Source organism: Zeus faber (genome assembly GCF_960531495.2).
Source record: "Zeus faber genome assembly, chromosome: 22".
NCBI classification, from domain to species: Eukaryota; Metazoa; Chordata; class Actinopteri; order Zeiformes; family Zeidae; genus Zeus; species Zeus faber.
In genome coordinates, this window is record NC_137209.1 from 16,248,650 (window position 1) to 16,271,486 (window position 22,837).

Genomic DNA, 22,837 nt, shown 5'->3' on the forward strand with positions numbered 1-22,837 from the left:
GGCAGACGTTCCTCCACCCAACTCACCTCCGGGACTCCCAGCTTGCGGCAGGCGGTGAGGAAGTTCTCCACGTTGAGCCGGCACTTGGCAGAGCTGAGCTTGGGCTGCGGGGATGGAAGGCACAGCCGTGTCAGACAAGCGGGAAACGGGCCGCGCTCCGTGCGATGGCGGCGGGGGTGGAGGAAGAGGACTCACCACTGCCGGGGAGGGGACATGGATGATTGACACGGAGCGCGGGCGGATCTGATTGGCCAGCTGGCAGAGGACGGTGCCGTTGGACAAGGCCTCCCCCAGGTCCTCCGGCAGGGTGATCTTGAGCCGGGACTCCAGAGTCTGGAGACACGGGGGGGGTTAGAGGATCAGGATCCGCATTTGTCCTCAGCCGTTAAGCTGCTCGCGATGTGGCGGTCGTGACAGCCGCACCGCGGGTTTGGGAGAGGATGGACTTTTTTTTTTTTTTAATCTTGTTTTTTTTGCGGTGGGGGTTACCTTGCGTAGTTGCACAACCTCGGGTCTCTCTTCCCTCGCCGAGCGCAGCGTTGTGCGGGACTCGCTTCTCCCAGACTCCCCCAGGCTTTGGAGCGATCCAGCACCTGACGGAGAACGGGGAGAGTGAGACTGACGGGGGGACGTTACCGGCTCAGTTCTGATGAGCTAGAGGGGTCACATAACCGCACGGCTTTGACGGCGGTTGCCAGTTAGCTATCACAGATCATTCCCTAACATGAGGGCTGCGGATGTGACGATAGAAAAATGACGATTGTATGTATTTTTTTCCCCAAACCAGCGGCAGAACTGCACAGTTCATGGATTATTACGACATTCGGTCGTACACTAGGTGAGGGCGACTACCGAGCCAAACCAAAGTACCCGTTGAAGAAGCATTTTTAACATGTTTGCCACTCAAGGTTTCAGTGAATGCAAAATTACATCTCAAATTTTGCAAAAATGCTAAAAATTTAATTTTGATATATATATACACACACACACACATACATACATACATACACACACACACACAGCTAATTCTTTCCTGCTTATTTTGCTTCTCCTGTGAATATGAAAGCAAAAAACAAGCAGCTTCCCTCGCTGCACCGCATCAGAAATAGGCTTTACCATTTGGTTTTTTTATATATATATATATATATATATATATATATATATATATAGAGAGCGAGAGAGAGAGAGAGAGCCTACTTAACATATGGAATTATAAGTTAATTGTTCTGTTCTAATGACACAAATTAAAAGACTCAGTGCTGTGCTGTTTAGTAAAAGTAATGGATTGGATGTTGTGTTGGATGACACTTAACATTTAACAGCTCTGTGACTACAGCCCTGAGGGGCACAGTGGATGTGGAGTCACTGTGTTTATTTTCTTACCCGTGGTCTTGACACTGGTGCGGGAGGAGGCACGGAACAGGAAGCTGCTGGGTTTCTGGCCATGGCCGGGGGGAGGAGAGGTTTTCGGGGAGGACGGCACGTCTGACACAAACACACAAGGCTTTTATTACCACCGTCACTGGACTGACTGCGCTGTGTGAGTGCGTGTGCGTGTGTGTGTGTGTGTGTGTGTGTGTGAGAGCATTACTCGATCCCGATTAAGCAGTTACATAATTGCATCAACTAATGCAAATTCACCCCTCAATATTTCCCTTCCTTTGTTTGAACAAAAAAAATAATAATAATAAAATAAAGAAAAGAATACGATGATAAAACAGGGCAAATCCGAGTCACTGTTTGCATGATCCCGGAATCCTGAATCTATTAATAATCCAAATGAATGGGATATTACCGTTACTGCAACAAAATAATGACTTTTCACTTCAATTTTGCCATAAAATAAAGCAAATATTTGATCGATTTATTTTTTGATTATTTATTTACCTATTTATATTTTATTTTCTAAATCCGTCTGAGCGAAATTCAATTATTTTACTCGCGAACAGCATCTGCGCGGCCACCCGGAGGGAGAAATCACCTGATCTGCTGAACGAGCGCTGAACAGGCGTGGACGGCGTGACGTGATCGGCGCTCTAGAGGGGCAGAGATGTCAGACAGCAAGCGTCTCAGAAACGCAACCAAGACAACATCACCTCGGTGCAGCGGCTCGGGAGGAGCTCGAGCCGAGAGGTACTCACCACACAGCGCGGCCTCTGGCCCGTGTGGGAGTGGCTGCTCTCCGGTAAACTGCCACTAGAGGGAGACAAACGTTGACAACGTTATCTCAAACTGTTTTTTTTTTTTTTTTGAGAGCTATTGCATTAGCGTGTGGTTCGTTCAGGAGGCTTTACCTTGTGCAACTTCCTGTCTGTGGCGCCGAGGCCACATGACTTCCTGTTTTGGCCGATGACTTCAGCAAACTGGAGGGGGTTGAAATGGGAGGTTTGGACGTGAAGAGCACATGACCACAGGTGAGGAGAGAGAGAGAGAGCGAGAGCGAGAGCGAGTGTACTCACTAGGTGTCCCGGGCCTTCTCTCTCTGCTGCTGCTGCCTCTCCCTCTCCTGCCAGATGAGCAGGGTGCCGGGCCTCCGTTTCTCCTCCAGGGTGGGGCTGGAGGGAGACACCAGCGCTTCCATCTGACCACTGGGAGGACCAAGAGGAAGGGAGAAAGCGTGAGAGCGAGAGAGAGCGAGAAAGATGAGTTCTACAGAAGGCACTGGTAAACAGTTAGGACTTTATACAGGCAGACTACGGTTGCCGATTAGTTGCTCCATTAAATGATGAGACATGAATGTGAATTTCAGCACGATGGCCTGAGCCGTGTCGTCTAAAGCCTTTTTGTCCTTTGGTTTCAACTGTGAAGAGGAAAATATTGATTTTGCCCTGGCAAATAAGAATGATGGCTGCTTGCATGCACGGAGAGCTCACTTGGTATTCGTGGTAACTATGCTGTAATACATGTAAAGTATAAAAAAAACTTTTGAACTCCATTTTCTTCTTTTCACAATTATGTTAATTAATGTATATATTTGTGCTGTACCTATTATTGCAATTACTATTTAATTTGGAATGAACAGTTAATTTTGTTAATTTTATGTTCTCACATAATATAGATTTTATGAATGCAGTTGAAAAAAAAAAAAAAAAAAAGACAAAAAACAATGTTATTTCAAATGGTGAATGTCATTGTATAAGTTGCTGGAACTTAAATAAAAACAAAGTTAAAAAAATGAAACAAAAACATTTTAAATGTTATTAATACTACTAATATACCAAATGTTTTAACCTACACACCAGAGTAATGTCCCCAAAGAAGGAAAATCAAATCAATTTAGAGAAAAATACTTCATCAATAACGATATATTATTAACTGAGAGAAGATTTAGTTCTGAAATGTTATTATTGTTATAGTCTCAGAAAGTCAATCTGGTATGGACTTCAGACAACTGAAAAAAAAATAAATACATTAAAAAAAAAAAAAAAAAAAAAAAAAAAGGGGAAACATATGTCTCGAAATTTCAGGGCGGAGAGCGTCAGAGGTGCACCGTCCTCTTTTCAAAGCAACTTACTTCCCTTCAAATGTACGGCGGTTTTTGTTTCTCTGACGCAAGATAGACAAAGGCGCATTTCCACCAAACCGGCTGAACAATCTCATGCACAAAACTCCAGACAAGTTAAATCGAGCTAAATAAATAAATAAATAAGTAAAGTGAAAGGATGTGATCTGTGGAAGACTATTCCTGTTACAGCACTGGAACGTCACTCTAACCCCCAGGCCTCATCAAGTCTTAATATCCTGCGGCCACCGAGAAGAGGGACATTGAGATACTACTCAGACTCTGCTATTTATGCAGTGTACTACCGTTTACCCAAATACCCAACGCTAGAGGGGGAGAGAAGGGATTTAATGTGCTAAAAATGAGTTTTTATTTTATTTATTTTTTTTTTTACTACTGTTTTCTTCCTTCCGGTTAAGCTTTCTAGGGCTGGTGAATGAGTAACGGCATCAGCGTTGGGAGCTGCAGCGTATTGACTTTTCCCAGCCCTTCAAACACTCTTGTAGGAGAGTGACCTCGTCAAGCCTGGGAGGGGAGGGAAAGAAGATAAAAAGCTATCAGGCTTTCACGCTTTTTATTTTTTCCACCCCCCATTCAATGACTAGTTGATGCACGGCTTCGACTTCCGCTCGTTCACTGTTTCAATTAATCATGGGAAACGACAACAGGGTGGTACACACACACACACACACACACACACACACACACACACACACACACACACACACACACACACACACACACACACACACACACACACACACACACACACACACACACACACACACACACACAGCGTTTATCCAAGTTCACTTATCTTTCCTTTCCCGTCATACAAACCAGCTTTTTTGTTGCAAGGCAACAGTGGCCGCAAAGTGCAAGAGAATATATCCATTGTGAAAAGCTTATTAAAGAGCATGTGTCATGTCTCCCAAATTAATAACGTTTAAGTCTCAGGCTCGCGCCAATGGCATGAAAGCGTGGCGCCCCCTTGTGGACGGTGGCGTCATGTCGCAAAATGTCAACCTTCACAGGATCAGGAAGTGGTTGTTGACATAGAAACTAGTAAACAAGGTATGTTTCAAACAAATGAATGGAGCGTTGTGTTTACGGTGTATATTTTGTTTGACTTTCCGCTCGAGAGCTTTGGTGATGTGGTTTAACAAACACATTGTCATCATTTATCTTTCAATCTGACCTGGACGGCGAGGAGCTCTGGGTCTGGGACTGCGGGGAAGCCTCCAGCTGCGCCTGGTCACACAATGAGGCCGCATTCTAAGTCAGTTTACTCGCCTAAGTAACAAGGGAACACCTTTTCGTGGGCAAACTAGAAGCGGGGAGGTGATCGGTAGTGGCTGTGTACCGGGGGACTGGCTGCAAGGGGAGGGGAGGGGGGGTCCGTTTGGCTCTCTTCCTCGCCCTCCCCCGTCAGGCTGCTGTCGATGAATGCCATCTCCGTCTCGCCGTTCACTGGAAGGAAGAGGGGGACCAACAGTAAAGCAACTGTGTCACCTGTCATAATATGAATGTGTGTATATAAATGTGTGTGCAAGCATGTGTTGTAGTGTGGGGTGTTGTGTGACAAATAAAGACTGTTTCTTCTTTTCTTTCTATATATATATATATATATATATATATATATATATATATATATATATATATATATATATATATATATATATACACACATATACACATATACACATATACACATACATACATACATACATACATATATATATACATACATTTATATAAACACACACACACACACACACACACACTCACACTCACACTCACACTCACACTCTTGGGTATGTATGTTTCACCTTCCTGACCTGCGGTGGCCGCCAGAGGGGAGTCCTCCTGCTCCTCCTCCTCCTCCTCCTCCTCTTCCTCCAGGTTTCTCTGCTCTCTGCCAACCTCCACCATACGGATGGAGCGTTCGGAGAAGTCGTCTGCCGACTGGACAGCCAGGGTAGGGGGAGAGGTGGAGGTGAGGCAGGCTCCATAGACGCGCGTCTCACGTACGGCAAATTACTATGTGAATGGTTTGAGTATGTCTGAAACCATAGCGTGCTCGAATAGTATGGAATTAGGGAATTGACTTTTTTTTTTCTAAACAGTCCTAGTACAAACAAGTAGTATTAAAAAATAATAAAAAATAAAAATAAAAATAAAAAATAAAAAGTGCAACATCCCTAACTTTTAGAGTTACCTCGTTCCCAGACCATCGTTTGCTGCCACTGTCTACGCTGTTGAAGCCGGAGTCCAGCCCTCCAAACTGGCCCAAGAACAGCTCCTGGTCCGACAGGCTTCAGGGATTACAAGGGGGGGGGGGGATAGGTAACTGTACCTACTGTACCTTCAGGTAGAAGCAAAGACTTAAAGACCTTATTAATACCGCGTTTTGAACACCAACTATGTAGGCAAAAAAAAACCCACATTACTCTTATTAGCTGAACATCTGAAATGACGGCACTTGTAAGATACTTATTCTCTATATAGATATGTTAATAACATATAGATATGTTCATATATATATTTATATATAAATATGTTTCTTAGTAATTATTATATGTTGTATGTAAATATGTTGTATGTAAATATGTTGTATGTAAATATGTTGTATGTAGATTTGGAGCTTTAACAAAAGTAATTTCCCCCTGGGATTATTAAAGTATTTCTGATTCTGATCAATACGTCGACTCACTGATCTCGTGAAGCAGACCTTTCGCCGTCACAGGCACATTCTCACGACGTGACATCCTTTGACCTTTGGCCTATTTCAAACACGATTTCCATCCCGCCGTCCACTGCCCCCGTATCGGTTTAATCTGACGGATAAACAGGCGGGCGTTTGCATTCTTCCCCTGCTTACCATATGGTGAAGCCGGTGGGCCTCAGGTGTCTCTCCAGCTGCTCCTGGTTCCTCTTGCAGGCCTCCATGTTGAGGTACTTGAAGATGTGGTACTTGCCCTTGGAGCAGATGTGCGCCGGCGGCAGCTGCAGGGGGTTGCTGTCCAGCGAGATGCTCTGGAGGTGTCGCAGGTGGCGGTAGCACACGGGCACGTGGGAGATGCGGTTGCACGACAGGTCGAGCCGCACCAGCGGGAGCTCCGCAATTTCTGGGCGGGTGGGGTGGGGAGGCGAGAGAGAGAGAGAGAGGCGACAGGGTCTTGACGGCAATGTTTCTCTCCCGAAAGGCCGCGTCAAATGATCTCGAGGGTTCCCGATGATGGGATTCAGAAAAAGCCACAGACAAGTCTAAGTTCCGCTGAAGTCAACTCCTTCGGTAATTTACACTTAACTACTTAAGAGGTTAACCGCATTCCGTTCATACTGTCAAAAAAAAAAAAAAAAAAAAAAGATTTTGTTTTTTAAAAGGAAAGGTAAAATAGGTGCGCAGGGCAGTCAATACCTTGATTGTTAAAAGTGTGCTGCCTTTTTCCACAGTGCGTGCCACACTGCTTAGTCAAATAAGCTTTAACGTTGAAGTCGCCGTAGCTTGTATCTTCCAGCAAAGATCGTGTTTTTCTAAATCTGTGATTATTGTTTACATTAGGTCAGTTTTACGGTTACATTTATAGAAACTATTTATTTTTGTGTGATCATTGTTAGTCCCCTACTATCTAACCAGAAAAAAAAATAAATAAATTTAAAACATATCATTTCCTACAGATAATGCCAGCTGATCACCCTGGTCAGACACCTTTCTGTTTCGCCTTTCTGTTTTCGGGAGGAGACTTAGCGGGGGGGGGGGGGGTAAGGTATTTGGGTGTGAGGGGGTCAAAGGTCAATTGTCACCATACCCTCCGGCAGAGACGTGAGCTGGTTCCTCCGTAAGTTGAGGTCCCTCAGACTCTCCAACTGGCCCAGCTCTGCCGGGAGACACTGCAGATCATTACAGCTCACATCCTGAAAAGAGGAGCAGGAGTCGGATTGAGAACAACAAAAACATTTTATTTTGGTAAAAAAAAAATAAATAAACATTTTAATATCGGCCGTGAATTTTTTTTTTTTTTTTTATATGGGGGCCGATGTAAAATGTCTTTGTATGTTCACAAACTGCATTTTCTCGGGCTTTCCAGGGTTTTATTGACTCATGTTTACTCTTCCGTAAAATCCCCACTTTTCACGACGTCCGCGCTTATGCAAGAGACTCGAAGCGGTGAGTTATGCCGCTTCCTTCTCGCAACCTTCTGCAGCCAACGTTACTCTTGGATGTGTTGTGGCAAAAGCAAAATGTAAAATATGATATTACGGTTATTTAAAACATGTAAATAATTTTTCAAAAGAACCCACGAGGAAACGTGTGGCCATCATTTGATTTTACCATCTGCTGTGCTATGTAAAGGACGGAGAACATCGGAACGATCCTTTAACGATCGGGGATGTGGGTCTAGCCGGGTTCTGAGGTCGGGCTGGTGTAGGCCTCAACTACAATTGCGAGGATTACCTTGAGATTTAGAGAAGTTCAAGACGAATCATTTGAGGTTGTCCCATGTACAAGCAGAAAATAAATCCTGCGTGTGTTCGCAATTGGTTCAGAAAGTACAATTACAGTCGGCGAGAAAATAACACCTTATTGGGTACTCTGCAGCATTTTGATGTAGATATTTTCCGCTGGATATATTAAATCCAATAAATATTGTTATGTAATTTATACTCAGGAGAATGGACGCTGTCGTCGAGTTAGCATGTTTGTCGTGATTAGTTGCATGGGAGAGGGAATATTATACATTATGCAATAAGTATACAATAAATTGCAGTACTCCATTTATATCCCTATGTAGAAGCACAGAGAAATGTAGAGAAGTGTAAGAAACCCGGGCAACTTAAAAGAGCAGGAAAAATGACAAAACCAAGCAGGAGAAATGCTCTGCAGAGACTAGAAGGAGCACTGCTGACGCCAATTACACCCAACAGCAGAGGGGTACGGGGGGAGAACCTGATACTGCTGTCGGCGAGGCGGCTGAGCACATGTGTATGCGTGGGTGTAACCCGAGGTGCTGGGGGTGGGTTTGTGTTACATACCAGCTGCCGGAGGTGTGCCAGAGTGTGTATGGAGGCGGGCAGGGACGACAGCTTGTTGTTACTGACAATAAGTACTCGCAGGAGGGGGAGCTGGAACACCGATGGGGGCAAGCTGGACAGGAGATTACGACTGCGGAGAGATAGCGCGCACGCGCACACACGCGCACACACACAGACACAGACACACACACACACACACACACAGACACACACAAACACACACGTAATTTTTAGAGATGCCTGCGCCTGGGGCCAGTCGGGTGACGGGTGTGGTTTCGTCTGACTGTTTGGTGCATACTGAAACAGCTGTTCGCAGAAGGATGTGGCAGTAACTGGAGCTCTCCATCACTTCATAGGGAGAACAGTGTTGTCCTTGTGGAGCAGTACTCTCAGTGGTTAACGGGGGGGGGGGGGGGGAAACCTACCTATGGCCAAAGACAAGGCGTGGCGCAGACAAAATTGGCAAACTGCCACACCTTTGTTGGTAAAGGTAACAGGTCATGTTTTCAGGTTCACGCTTGTCTTGAATGTTGTAATGTTGATTGTTTCATGGGCTGAATGATGCACGCGTTGATGCTGCCTTGGAATATTGGAGTTTTATAGGAATGGATGGTTTACTTTTTTTCCCGACTGATACTGGTAGGTAACTCTGGTAGGTAATGCTCAACTCTTTGCGGGCACTTTCATCCTCAATTACTAATGATTCCGATTGGAATATTATTGTTTTGGATGTGTTTGTAGTGAACCCGACAATACAGTGTTTCTTCCACTCTGAAACACTGAGTTTTAGCTAGTGCCCTGTGTTGCACTATTGTGTGGCATGTGAGTGAGTTGCTGATTCAGTCCCGATTTTCAAACCAGATCTTATTTAAAAAGCTAAAAAAAGTGTGACTATAATGCAGGTTACGAAGAATTATGCACAATGCACATAGCATCAGCATTATAATCAGGGCCTGGGCTGAAAAATAACAAACCCAGCCTTAAATTGTGATTTTTTTTCTTCAATATGTAATTCTACAGCTCTAATTTGTGTATGAGTGTGTGTTACCTGAGGTTGAGGTAGGTGAGGATTTGCAGGTTGCCCAGGCTGGGTGAGAGCGAGCGCATGCCATTGTGGTAGAGGCTGAGTGTCTCCAGGGAGATGAAGTGACACAGCTCCTCTGGAAGCTCACACAGACGGTTCTTTGACAGGTCTGAAACACAAACACACCGCAAATCTCATCAGTTCATAATCTTTGGATACATATATTATATTATCGATATTTATTCGGGGGGGGGTCTCTTCAGTTCTGTGGTTTCATTGAAAACTAAACATGGAGGGGTGATTTAGTTAAAGTGGTAATCCGTGAGCTGATTTTGTTAAAACATGTTTTTTTTAATATTCACACTTTTTTTAGTTAACATTTTTGGAGGCATTCAATATATTTCAGTTAAGACCGTTTCCTGTCCACATGTCGTTTGGATTGGTGGTGGAGGGGTCCGCCTTTCCAGGCCAGAATGCCAAGATCGGCATTGCACAAAACGCGAATTTGATAAATCAGCGTAGCTGTGTCAGTCAATTGTCGATAACTCTAGAATAAATACATGAAAAAGGCATACTTTTGAGAAAAAAAAAAACTTTTGAAAAATAAACATGCAGTTCTTAAGAGAATTCTGGGATCGATGATTTCATGGGATTTACAGTTTGCTGTTTTATTTACAGCGTAAAGCATTTATTTTTGCTTTACAGGGACTTAAACAATTAATCGACAATTGTTTAATCGTGGCAACACTATTCCAACGTACAGAACGCTATGACAAAACATCTATGTAGCGGAAACGTGAAAATACCCGAAATGCTTTCATTCATTACCATGAAATGTAATTGTCAGTAGAGAAAGCACACATATTTGTCTGTCTGTGAAAATGTCTGTACATTAGATGCCATAATTCACCAGTATGTATTTTCATTTTGAACATCGGTGTGGCTTTCAAATGATGTTCCAAATGAGGTAGCGCCTGACGGCAGGGGCAACTTGTTTTGGTAAGTCGCCCAGGTGATCAAGTGGGTCAACAACTCGCCACCCACCGCAGAGCACACATCTTTTTTCCACCATAGTAAGGAAACAACGGGGACTACCACAAGGTGTAGAAGACAGCTTCTTATTTCTTAAGAAGATACGTATTCGGGGCAGCTCCAAAATGTCGTCGTTCGAATTTCACCCAGACGGGCGGTTCAGAATTGTGGAAGAAGCTTGTGATCAACAATCGCAACCTCACCAAGATGGCGCCATGCACAGAAGCGCGCTGCAACAAAGAAATTTGAGTACGCAGATCACATGAGTCAGTAATCCAAACCTCACCAGACGTAGTCGCGATTGGACTTTAACTAAAGGAATATAAGATTCAAACTCTTAACCATACAAAGTAACAAAGTCACAGGTATTTCATTACTAACTAACCTTTATTATTATGTTTGGAAAAAAAAGTGGTTCAAGTATTACCAGAAGATAGGGATGGCACGGCGAGGATATTTTCCTCATGGGTTAATAAACTCATGACAACACCGGTGTTACCGGTAAGACCGGACATTTCACAACAGGGGGAGCGTGGGCCGCGCACGGTGTCCCTGTTATTCATGGGCGCTCATTACAGGTGGAGGGAGACAGGTCACGATCTATACCTGATTTATGGTCTCCAATAGGTATGTCGGCACTGATCCGCGAAAAAAAAAGCAAAACGACGACAACCGCCGAAACCCTACCGGAAGACAGCTGAATTAAACAAAGTGCAGCGCAATAAACGTCATAAATATATATACGCTTCTGAGGACAACTGGCACGAACCAGAGTAAGCTCTACAAAATAAAAACCCAATAACATCACTGTCAGGGTTTATTGACATTCTAGAGATATCACTGTATATACAATCTTCCTGAATTATAATAACTGGTAACAATAACCATACGCAATTACATAATACAAAAAAAGATGTATTTATTGTGTATGTGTCTCAACATATTTTCAACGTGCTGCTTTCGAGGTCAACCACTCTCCTCTTAATGAAAAGACTAAAATACTTTCTGGAACCTCTAAACAAAACTATGGAAACTCTTGACTGCAAAAAAAACCCAAAAAAAAAACAAACAAACAAAAGAAACCCAGAAAGAACCACAGGAAAAACACCTGAAGTTGCTATTAAATCCCTGACAACATTAAACACAGAAGAAGTTCCTTTAAATATACCTGTTGATACTCCGGACATCTCGGCAGGGCTTAACACTGACTTTTTGGTTGCCATCAGCTTTTGGTTGCCAGACGTGAAAATATGGTTGCCACTTGTAGTCACCTTATATTTTGAGTAATTAAGATACTGCATCTACATTTGCACCTTTGCATTCAAAAGTACCGCTCCACCAGATGAGGTCTGAGCCATAAAGCTGTGTGTCTACAAAGACAAGAACTGCTTATTGTATTGTAACGGCTATATGGTGACAAATTGGTTTTAGTTAAATGTACAAAAAAAAAAGGTCTGAAATACTTGTGGTGATAGCCGACGGTTTTCCAGGTTCCACCAACGCATCACTTCGGACACTCATTTCAGTTTTCCGAGCCCGTGAAACCAGCATCGCTTTGGAGCGCTTTCAGCCCGAGTGGCGTCTAAGGTAATATCAGAGAACAAGTCCAGTCAATCGACCGCGGATGGATCAAACATTTAAAATGCTACACCCAAATTTGCCGTTGAAAAAGATGACGTTCCCCAAAAAGTGCGTTGTTTGCTTCCCCGACTGCAATCGCCTTGCTCTGCTGCCATACACTAGTGCCTGTGCGCACGTGAATCAACGCACATGGAGCGTTCTCGTTCCGACTGTAAGAGCAATATTTAAATATGACTAATGCAACACATTTACTTATTTTGGGGTGCACGTTTTTTCAGGTTGCTGTCCCTATTTTTTTAAGGTTAAAAAGTGGTTGCAAAAGGGGGCAACCAGAGGCCACAGAAAGGTTGCCAATTGACTATCTAATTGCCGAGGGCAACCAGGCAACCGTCACTGTCGAGCCCTGCTCAGTGTTAGGAGGCTCATTTGATCAGGGTGATGGAGGCTGGTTTGGAGACCCCAGGAACAAGCAGCGTGCAGCTATCAGTCTGACAGCAGCACTTAAGAGCAGCACCCAAAATGTTTTGACATGTACAGCAAGTTTCCTGGACGATGTTTTTGATAGAAGGAACTAGACTTCATCAGGACATTAATAATATCTGGGAAGAATGAAAGACAATGTTTGAGCAAGAGATGACATAGCAATATCAGAATTGTCATGGCAACATACCTTCTGTAAGACAACATTTGCTTTAAGGTCTGCTGAAGCGGCGACCGGCTGTATTGGTGTTGAAAATGATGACTTTGCATTACGGAATATAGCCAAGCTAACTGGTAAAGCCATTCAGAGTTCACTGGTAAATAATGGCGCATGCTTGTTAACAATTGCTGGCAATACATGTGCAATTCTTTATGCAGGGATCATGTTAAGCAGTTGTAGATTCACACGCTGCTTGGTGCAGTTGGACATTTGCAGTATGACTCAGCCGGCAGCTTTTCAGAGCGCCAAAGCACACTCCTCCATTGAACTTTAACGAAGGGCCGACAACCGCGGACCCCGCATATTGCTGCCTGTAGCAATTATTATTTTTATGATCATTTTTATTATTATTTTGAGGATAAAGGATGGCTATTTTGTTGGAAAGAAAAGCTAAATATATGCTGGTGTGGAGGTTTGGTTTGCATTCAGGAAAAATCAAGTTGAGCTCCATGAAAAATATCTCCACTTCTTCAATCACTATTTTCTATTGTTATAAATGTACAGATTCAAAACTGTTTAAAAACTTGCGGTTTTTTTAGCATTTGAATTAATGTGTTTCTTTTTTTTTTTGCCACAATATATTATTTCCTATCTCCGCGGCGCATTAAATGATTTTACAACCTAAAGTTCCGACTTGTGAGAAACCGCAGCCTCTTGACTATAACTCAAATGAGTCCAATTTCTACACAGACAAATCCTCTGTTAGCTAAGAAAGGTAATGCATGACATTCAACTAAAAGCTAAGGAACATACACACACTGACAAAAGCCACTGGAGGAGGAGCACGCCTGGACGCTCCAGACAAAGAAAAAAGGTGGATCAGTATATTCACCGTAAGACCTAGATAGCGCTCACTCACTGCTACAACTATTTTATATCGCTGACAAGTTCCATGATTTGCATTGTGAGGGAGGGACCCCAGTAAAAGCTTCTATGCAGCGTCGTCGTCATCAACCCAAAGAGTGCTCAAACCATATGTGTGCTGGACAATAGTGCTCATATGTAGTATATATACTTTGAGCATAGCAATAGTGTAAAAATAAAGTTCCCAGTTTTTAGTTTATTATTTTAGTCTCCTGTTTTACTTTTGCCTTCCGCATTTTGGATTCCGGACGTCCTATTTGGTCAGGAGACATCCTGTGTGTGTGTGTGTGTATATATATATATATATATATATATATATATATATATATATATATATATATATATATATATATATATATATATGTTTCTCTCTATTGTGTCGGTTGCGACCAAAGCAGGCTTCAACGTCGCACAATACGTTTTCTATGGACGGGCTCCATCTACTCTACTTATAGATCATTGGCTCTCTACCCTGCTATTTTCTGCTTTCTAAGCATTTTCTGCCTCCTCTCCTCCCCCCTGGCCAGTCCTCCACCTCTCCCAGTAATGACAGCAGCGCATTGCTGAGTTGTGTTGTGCTCCCCCCCCCACCCCTCTGTAATTATCATCTCTTTCCCTTATCCAGGAATACCCTCCGGACCCCGACTACACACCCCAGTGCGTGCGTGTGTTTCTCTTGGAACATGGGGCATGCAATAATTGAGCATATACCAGACACAAACAGTGAAGAGATTCTGCATGAGTGCATGAGTGCTGACCCCACCAAGCGCTGTGCTCGCTTCCCTTTGGTCGGCGCCAATGTGGGTCTGTCGATGTTAGACAGCCCACTGGGCCATTATTGATTGATTGCTGGATGCTGATGTTGTAAAAAAAAAAAAAAAAAAAAAAAATCGGGGTTGGGGGAGGACGCTTCCTCTGTACCATTAACCTAGAGTCTATGTGAGATTGTTCCTCTTTCTGTACAAGAAGTGTAAAAAAATAAATAAATAAATAAATAAAAAAACATTGAAAAGGGCTGCTACCTCTCTTGTGCAACCAATTTTTGTGAGCTGCCCTGTGGATTCTTGAATTATATCTTCATCTGTCTTTCTGCTCTAAATCTTGATGTCCCTTTCTGGTACCTTGGGTCCAGGGAATGGCTTCCCCATTATTTAATAAACAGTGGTTCATACAGCTATTGCTAGAATTTCACACACCCTTCTAAAGAATGTGTGTGCGTATGGTGTTTGATATTATGTCGTGCATACAGTAGCGCAAATAATACTTATATATACACATTAGCTGTCCACACATATGTGACCTCTAATGCAAAACTATAGACTGATAGGGAAATTGTAAATCGGCAAAGCATTGTGCTCTTAGAATCAGTAGATAAGTGCAAAAATATGTGCCAAATGGTGGACAGTAGCACACGGGTCTGAGAACTCTCCCCAATCTCCAGGGCTCTATTGTCCCATAGCTGGAGGGGTGGGGGCAGCTCGAACAATGGATGTCAGCGTGGGTGAGGGGATGGGCTGTGTGTGTTTGGGGGGATGAAGAGGGGGGGGATCTCTCTCTCTCTCTCTCTCTCTCTCTCTCTCACACACACTCACACACACAAACACAAAGACCAATACTTTCACACTCTGCAGCACCTGTTTGGTTTTGGCAAGAAGTTTGGAACAAGCACTTACCCAAAAATAGAGACAAATGCTGGGTGTGCACGCTAAAAGCCATGCACAGGCAACATGGTCATTGTATAGTCTCGTGCAGAGGTTGCCAACTGCCGGGGCTCGGACCGTGCCGGGCAATTCGCTACTACAGACGCGAGCTCCACTCCGCGATCAGAGCGCTCTCCGCTCCGCTGATGGTCCCCATTCCTCCAAACAAAGCAGATGAAAACAGTGTTTTTATGTAGATGTATTTATTTTCCTCCATTTCCAAATTGAATGAAAGAAAAGGAGTGGTGAGGAGGAAGTCGGGATTTTCTCCGTCACTCTTACAGTCACACGTACAACACACATCTTGTAAATGCTAAAGACATTAAGATTTGGTTAGCACTGTGAATGATCAGTAGCAGACAATTTCACAGACCACTAAACCCTTAATTCCGTTGTTAACATTTAACTGAACCATTTTTTATGGATTCATTAATAGGTCCATGCCTGGTTGCGTTAAAGTACTTTACTTCGTTAAAGTACCCCTCCAAGAGACGTCAGCACACAAGCTGGGTAATCGATGGTAATGCATGGTTATGGTAATCCATCTGGGTAATGCTCAACAGCAGTATGTTTGTGGCAAACAAGTCAAGGCATCCGAATGGCATTCCATAGTACAGTGGACAACAGAAAGCTGGCTTCAAGCAAACATGGGCTGGTGGCCCGTGGTCAGGCCTGTTGCTACAACACGGCTGCCAGATGACAGGTTGAGGCAAATGCTGTCAAGACCCATTCAGAAATGTTTCACAAGAGAGCTGAACAGAACACTCCAACGCATCTTTTTTCTCAACCCATGACATGGAACTAACCCATGGGGAAATGACTCAGCGAATTAAATACAGACACAACAGCTCCTTAGTCGATTGCTTTGCTCACACTAGAGTTGGGCGATATGTCATAATTTTCCTACCGGCCACCCTAAGCCCAACAACCGGTGATTGCCGATATATTAGCATGTTTTGCTAACCATTCTCACTGACCCGGCTCAGATAAATCTCCTAGTCCTCGTCACCTCTGTCTGCAAAAATTATTTCCAACGCTGGTGTAGAAAATCTGCAATCTCCATTTCCACTTGGCCGTCGAGAATTATTTGCACCCATCATGCAGAAAACAACTGGCAAAGTGTATGCTGGTCTAAAGCGTCAACACAATCCAAAAGCGGCACAGGGCTGGAAGCTGCTTGGATCTGTCCAAGAATCTCTCCTTTGATTGGTGTGAGCTGACTGTGTGACATCACTGAAAGCCAGGTGGTTTGGCAAAGGTGAGGACTATCCAATAAATTAAACAGAGCAGTGATTTAACCAGGAAGTAAATGACACCGAAGCGACGCGTATCATTGTTGGGTGCGACCCACTGGGTTTTAAAGACAGGCTCATTATTTGCCGAGTTGAATTCTCGAGGAGACCAAACAATAAAAGGCCAAAAATTGTGCAACACTTGCCCAAGCCTAGCGCACAAAGAGTAGAATATGCAATGTTACCTAATCTGACAGCACTGACTTATAAAAACACTTAAAGGTGAGGTGATCTGAGGTGACCACACAGAGTTGTGCTCACTTGCCTGTAGGTCTCAATCTATGGATCTCCATCCTGTTAACCTTGGGCCAGATCTCCTGTATGTCGACGTGTCCTTGAGTGTGGACCCCTAACTCCACCAGATTAGCCGGCCTTGCATGGCTGCCTCCGCCATGCAAGGTGGAGGCGGGTGTTTGAATGTATGAATATGTATGAACATTCAAAAGGGGCATGAATGCGTGTCTGAATGTGACACAAAATTGTAAATTGTGTCCTCTAACTTGTCAGGCGCTATAGCAAATGCATTTCCATTTCAGGGTTTCTTATCAAGTAGAACTATGAGGGTTGAACAATGTTGTTCAGAATTCCTTGGAGATAATTATACAGAAGAGAACACGGTTTCAATAAAGGCCAGGGTCTGCAATGCGGGCTTGATATTCTCCAGGACACACACATACATCACTGGTAACTTGTCGACATAAATGCCGGGATCAGACTACACAATATTTTTGTCTTTGACGATGGTCACCATGTCGAATTAGGCGATCACGCGGCCACAAATTCTTGCTACATCTGACACCAAAGCTCTGATGTGCGTGTCGAACTCGCCAAGTAACTCCAACTGAAATACTGCTTTGCCGCTGGCTTTGTGACGGAAATGATCACGTGAGTGATGACGTCTGGAGGAACTACTCCCCTCCTCCCTCCCCTCAGGGATTCACATGACTGCTTTGATTTGCCGCGTATCAGTTTTGACGGGCTTTGAAACTGTGACGGGCTATGATCCCATAATATATTTTACAACACATCCCCGCATCACTGAATTACTTCTGCCCAATGACCAAATGACAGTCTATTCATTAGCGCTTTCTGTATCCGCTTAAACCCTTAGCCGTTTTATTCTCCTGTATTTGCATTTACTGTCAAAGAAATATCCGCTCTCACAATCAAGATTTTATTATCAAGTTTGAAATATATTGAAAAACACATGTCAATGAACAAGTAGGAGTAGTGGACACAAGGGGAATCGAACACGGGTCTATTGTGTAGGAGGGCAAAATCGTACTCACTACCCGCGCCACATGTGCGTTCATACATACATACATACATACAGGTACTCCTCACTTAACGGCCGAGTTCCGTTCCTAGGACCAGGTGGTCAAGCAAATAGCTTGATAAGCGAGGACCCGCGTTACTTCATGGTAAGGGGGCGCGGCGATTGCTAACGCGAGAATACTGACACACTGCGGGAACGAGACTGGCTGAGAAGGGTGATGAGCGATGAGAAGCTTGACGCTGAGACACCGCGGTATTGTACGCACGGTGCAAGTGAGGAGTGAGGAGTACCTGTATACGCCTTGCTTCGAGGAGCCAACCAAAGCTTCAGGAAGCGTTGTTGCGCTGTCACTAGTTGCGCGCGTTCATAGGCCGTCGGCGGGGAAGTTCAAGAAAACGTCGACAAACATGGCGACAGAAGGGCTATAAGTAATGCTGGCGGTGTCGTGTGCCGAAAAGAAGAAGAAGAAAAAGAAAATAAAGTAAAAGCGATTGTAGACCTGTTCCTGGGTGTCGAAAAGAATAGTACGGGCTGTCTATCCCTCAAAGAGAACTCGGGGTAACGAATGTGTACATGTCGAGAACATTACATACGTGTAGCTGGCTGCCAGGTTCGCTGTTTGTAAACAGAAGGCCTCGTGGAGGAAATAATGATCGGGGTTTTGGGAATTGTATACTCTGGCGAATGAGGATGCAAAGATATATTTTAATATGAGGCTGTGTCACAATCACCATAACTTAAATCAGGAAAACGGTCAACACAGCTCCACATCTTTTCATTGACCACCGCCTCTGAAGTGACCACATATTATCCATTCAGTGTACATACATAGCCCGAGGGCACGTGGCAGAGCCTTCTATCATATGCCAAAGTTGTGCCGTTGGATATCAAAAATGAACTGAACGCAGCCCCTATAGTTAAACGCCCTACAGCCTGACGGTCATATTAAGTGGAGTGCACACATAAGCAATGTTCATTTTAAGGTCCTATGTAACTTATAACATGTTAACTCACCTTAAGCCATTGCATTTTTGCTTTGTAGTCAGTTACCAAGGAATTCTATGACATGTCATATAGCCCAATGTTTTTACCAAGGGACACTGAAGTAATCTTGGTTAAAATAGTGAACACATGGGGTTTCCACATCGTGCCAAAGAAGAGGGACACGAAAATGAGGATGGCCATCAGTGTCAGAGAGCAGATGTCAGTCACACTACGATTCCTTGCCACTAGTAAAGATTTCAGACACAAAATAACTTGTTCTTCTCTATAGGACAGTCGTTCAGGTCTCTGAGCTTTCAGTACAGGAACTACAAACTACTATCAGCGAGATAGTAGTGGAGACCTGTGAAGCTCTGTATGATGCCTTAAAGGAAGACAATTTGAAGGTATGCCTTAAATAAGAGATTGATTAGTCAACACTTTTAACCTATAATACTTTTAATTATAGAAACTTATGATTAGCCTATTTATTACCTCCACAGTATTAATTTTCATACAGCATGTTCAATCAAAGAACACAATCATGAGCCCAATGCTTTTAATTCGTGCTTCCATCATAATCAAGTGCCCACATGGAGCGCTAAACCTACACTACAACCGAAGAGCAATATGGATGGACGTGGAACAAACAGAAAGAACAATTACCCCTGCCACCACTGATACAAAACTATGACAGAAGAACACTGTACTGCGATCTGGCCATTCTGGAAAAGCAAATGCATCACGATTTTTGAAGGGTATTTCAATGGTTCTCAAGCTTTTTGCCCCCAAGGCCCGAGGAAATATTCCAGCCCTATTCCAGTAACCCTCAAATAATACAAGCAGAATCCTTCATTTCCCTTCCCCCCTTCCCATATATCAAGAGATAGTACAAAGGCTATTGTTGTATAATATTAACTTCTTTGTGTTATTTATGTCAGTTAATTACTTTGGTTTTGTGACAGAAGTATTCTGTAATACAGAATAAAACACAAAATATGAATGCCAAATGTTTCACCACTCATTCTAATCTCATTTTAAATATAAAGGAGTTTGAGTGTAGGTTTAAAAAGCTCTCTGTACAAACGTTTGTGTATTTCACTTGGACATTGGTTTAAATAACTTCCCATCATCTCAAGGTCCCCCTTGCAGCTCCCCGAGGCCCGTTGAGGGCCTGTTGAGAACCACTGGACTACATCGTTTGACCCCATGGTATTGCATTTTGTGCTTGACATGAATTGTGTTGTTAAGGGACTGAAAAGGGTGAAATAACATCACATAATTTGTTGATTATTTTTGGTGTTTATTTCTGCAACAAAGGCAGAGTGGCAGCAGTCGACGCAAACTTCAAATTCATCTATGCCAATCTTGGTACACAGGAAACAGTGTGAGGCGCAGGGCTGTTGGGCCAGTCAGACCTCCACACTGCCGTGGACACAGATCTGGTGAACGTTCCCCGTCCAGAGCCACTGGCAGATACCAACCTAACCACGCTATATTTGTTTGTTAGCAATGAAGCGTTTCCTCTCCAGGCCGACTTGGTAAAGCCCTACCGGAACCTGGACCATGGACAGCGAATATCTAATTATCGATTGTCGAGGGCCAGGCACACAGTTGAGAGCGCGTTTCGGAATTTTGGCCAACAGACGACGCTTTTCCCTGACCAACATTGCACTTGAGCCTTACTAAGTGACGACGTTCACACTTGTCGCTCACTGCCGGCGAGAGACATTTCTGAAATGTTTAAATGTTAACATTTAAAATTAAATGTCATCTGACGTCCCAAGTCTTTGCTTCCCTTGAGTCTATATTAAGTCTATATTAAGTCCGATGGTAGCTAGTAGCTACCATCGGACTAGGATTGGATGATGCTCTGATGGTCTACATGTACTGGACTCCTGGACCACCGATGGAGGTGGCAGGGTAGAGGTGGAAGACTCCGACACATCCTCCTCAGTCTCCTGGCAATCACTGCCCTCCTCTGCAGTGTCTGTGCTGACAGGCTGCTTATCATTTACCTAGAATAAAGAATACCATTCTTGACCACAGAAATATAAGGCAGGGATTATACATCTGGGCCATCTGAAAAGATAAAATAAAATTCAACATCAAAGTCAACATCATCTTTGCAGAGAGAAAAATTGTGGTTGGCGAGCTTTAAGCACTAATAATTTGAACACCTGTTTTGCATGAAGCATGGAAAAACTCATGCTTCTTGAGCAGAATGGCCACCCTCTATTCTTAACCTTATTGCACGATTTATGACTCTTTGATCATATATCCTGTACGTTTATCTGACAATAATATGACTAGCCTAACAGTCAGTTATGAATAACATGCTCATCCAAAAACCAAGCCGTAGTTACATGTGACACTACCAAAACAGCATCAATCAGGAGATCAATAAGCACAGCTCCAGCTTGTTTCATGTAATAGTAAGGCTGGACGATATGGCCAAAAATCTTATCATAATAGTTTTTTTTTTTTATATTGATCGATAATTATCATAACCCATTGAATAATAATGTTTAATTTACAGTTTTAAGTGTATTCTCATGGATTTACTTTACACTGAACAAATAAAATGTAATAAAAAAGATGAAAACAAAAAAGAGATAAATAAAATATATAATAAATAAATATTGTATACAATTAAATATATAATATAATCATCATTGTCGCCGGAGAACAGCCCGATAAGTTTCCGAATCTGCGCTCTGTGATTATATGCGGGGACGTTTGGAGCGGACTGAAATGTATCATTGTTATCGTGGAAGGTTTTATTGTGAAAATTTTAGAATTTGCTTTATCGCCCAGCTCTATGTAACAGCCAAGTTGTAACCACATAGGACCAAGCTGTTTTAACAGCCTACATTCAGTGTGTTCCGAGGGGCACTGTGGGCCACAAATGGTCCCAGAAACACAAAGTTCTTCACTATGCATTTCTGCCTGGGTGCTAGTTCTTTGTTGCCACATAGACTTGTTTTGGGACGGAGCAGCTTTCCATACTGTGTTCTCAATGATAAAGGTTTTTTTCTCCAACTGTAATGTATTAAAAAAATAAAAATAAAATAGTCAGCTGTAAATCTGGAAATTAACCACATGCTACTGTAGCTGCAACAGCATCCCAAGAAGCAGGGACGCTGTTGGGGCTAGTAGTATGGGGAATGATAACTTATCAAAGCTTAACATCGCTTCCAGCTACTCAGAGGGTTGCTGAAGTGCCTGCGCTGTTTCTCGGCAACATTTATCCTTTTTCACTCCGTCATGATACTCCCTCGAGGAAACGTCACGAAGGCACGGGTATTGTTGCCACTGCTCAATGAACCTTTCCTCTGTTTCGACATTCCACCTGACGGCGGCAGCTCTTCGCCATGTTTGTGTAGCAGAGGGCGCTCTGTCGTGCCGTTGATCCACGTCAAGCAACACGTCATATGTTGCCCAGAGAGCGCTCTGTCCTCCCATTGGTCAACGTCACGGAACGCGACGTAAGAGTTGTCAGACCAGGCAGGAGAACACATTAAAATTCTGACATGCTTGACTTTTTGTGGGGGTGTGGTGGGCCGTCCGGGAGGCCCCACGACTGTTCGTCGATTATCTCAAACAAATTCCACCAAACTGCGCGCTTCATGTACCAGGTTGGGCGGTATGTCAAAATATCATACCGGCCACCATCAGCCCAAAACCGACAATTGCGATATATTTGCGTGTTTGCATTCTCGCTGATGAATCTCCGGCTCCTTGTCGACTCTGTCTGCAAAAATAATTTCCAGCGTTGGTGTAGAAAGCGTCCATTTCCACTTGGCCATGGAGATTTATTTTCACCCATCATGCAGAAAACAACTGGC

General features: G+C 43.5%; 1 protein-coding gene across 1 annotated transcript in view; it reads right to left on the reverse strand.

Moving 5' to 3' along the window:
- lrch4 (leucine-rich repeats and calponin homology (CH) domain containing 4) overlaps nt 1-22,837 on the reverse strand; it is a gene marked incomplete at its 5' end in the record, with an annotated part of 46,443 nt that overhangs the window by 8,147 nt on the left and 15,459 nt on the right. The window contains 16 exons of the mRNA XM_080023437.1: nt 27-104; nt 196-333; nt 490-593; nt 1,384-1,485; nt 1,982-2,036; nt 2,142-2,196; nt 2,295-2,363; nt 2,460-2,588; nt 4,701-4,753; nt 4,866-4,972; nt 5,341-5,467; nt 5,721-5,817; nt 6,384-6,630; nt 7,315-7,420; nt 8,540-8,669; nt 9,588-9,732. Of these exons, the coding sequence (XP_079879563.1) occupies nt 27-104; nt 196-333; nt 490-593; nt 1,384-1,485; nt 1,982-2,036; nt 2,142-2,196; nt 2,295-2,363; nt 2,460-2,588; nt 4,701-4,753; nt 4,866-4,972; nt 5,341-5,467; nt 5,721-5,817; nt 6,384-6,630; nt 7,315-7,420; nt 8,540-8,669; nt 9,588-9,732 (1,742 nt within the window). The remainder of the gene's footprint in view (nt 1-26; nt 105-195; nt 334-489; nt 594-1,383; nt 1,486-1,981; nt 2,037-2,141; nt 2,197-2,294; nt 2,364-2,459; nt 2,589-4,700; nt 4,754-4,865; nt 4,973-5,340; nt 5,468-5,720; nt 5,818-6,383; nt 6,631-7,314; nt 7,421-8,539; nt 8,670-9,587; nt 9,733-22,837) is intronic.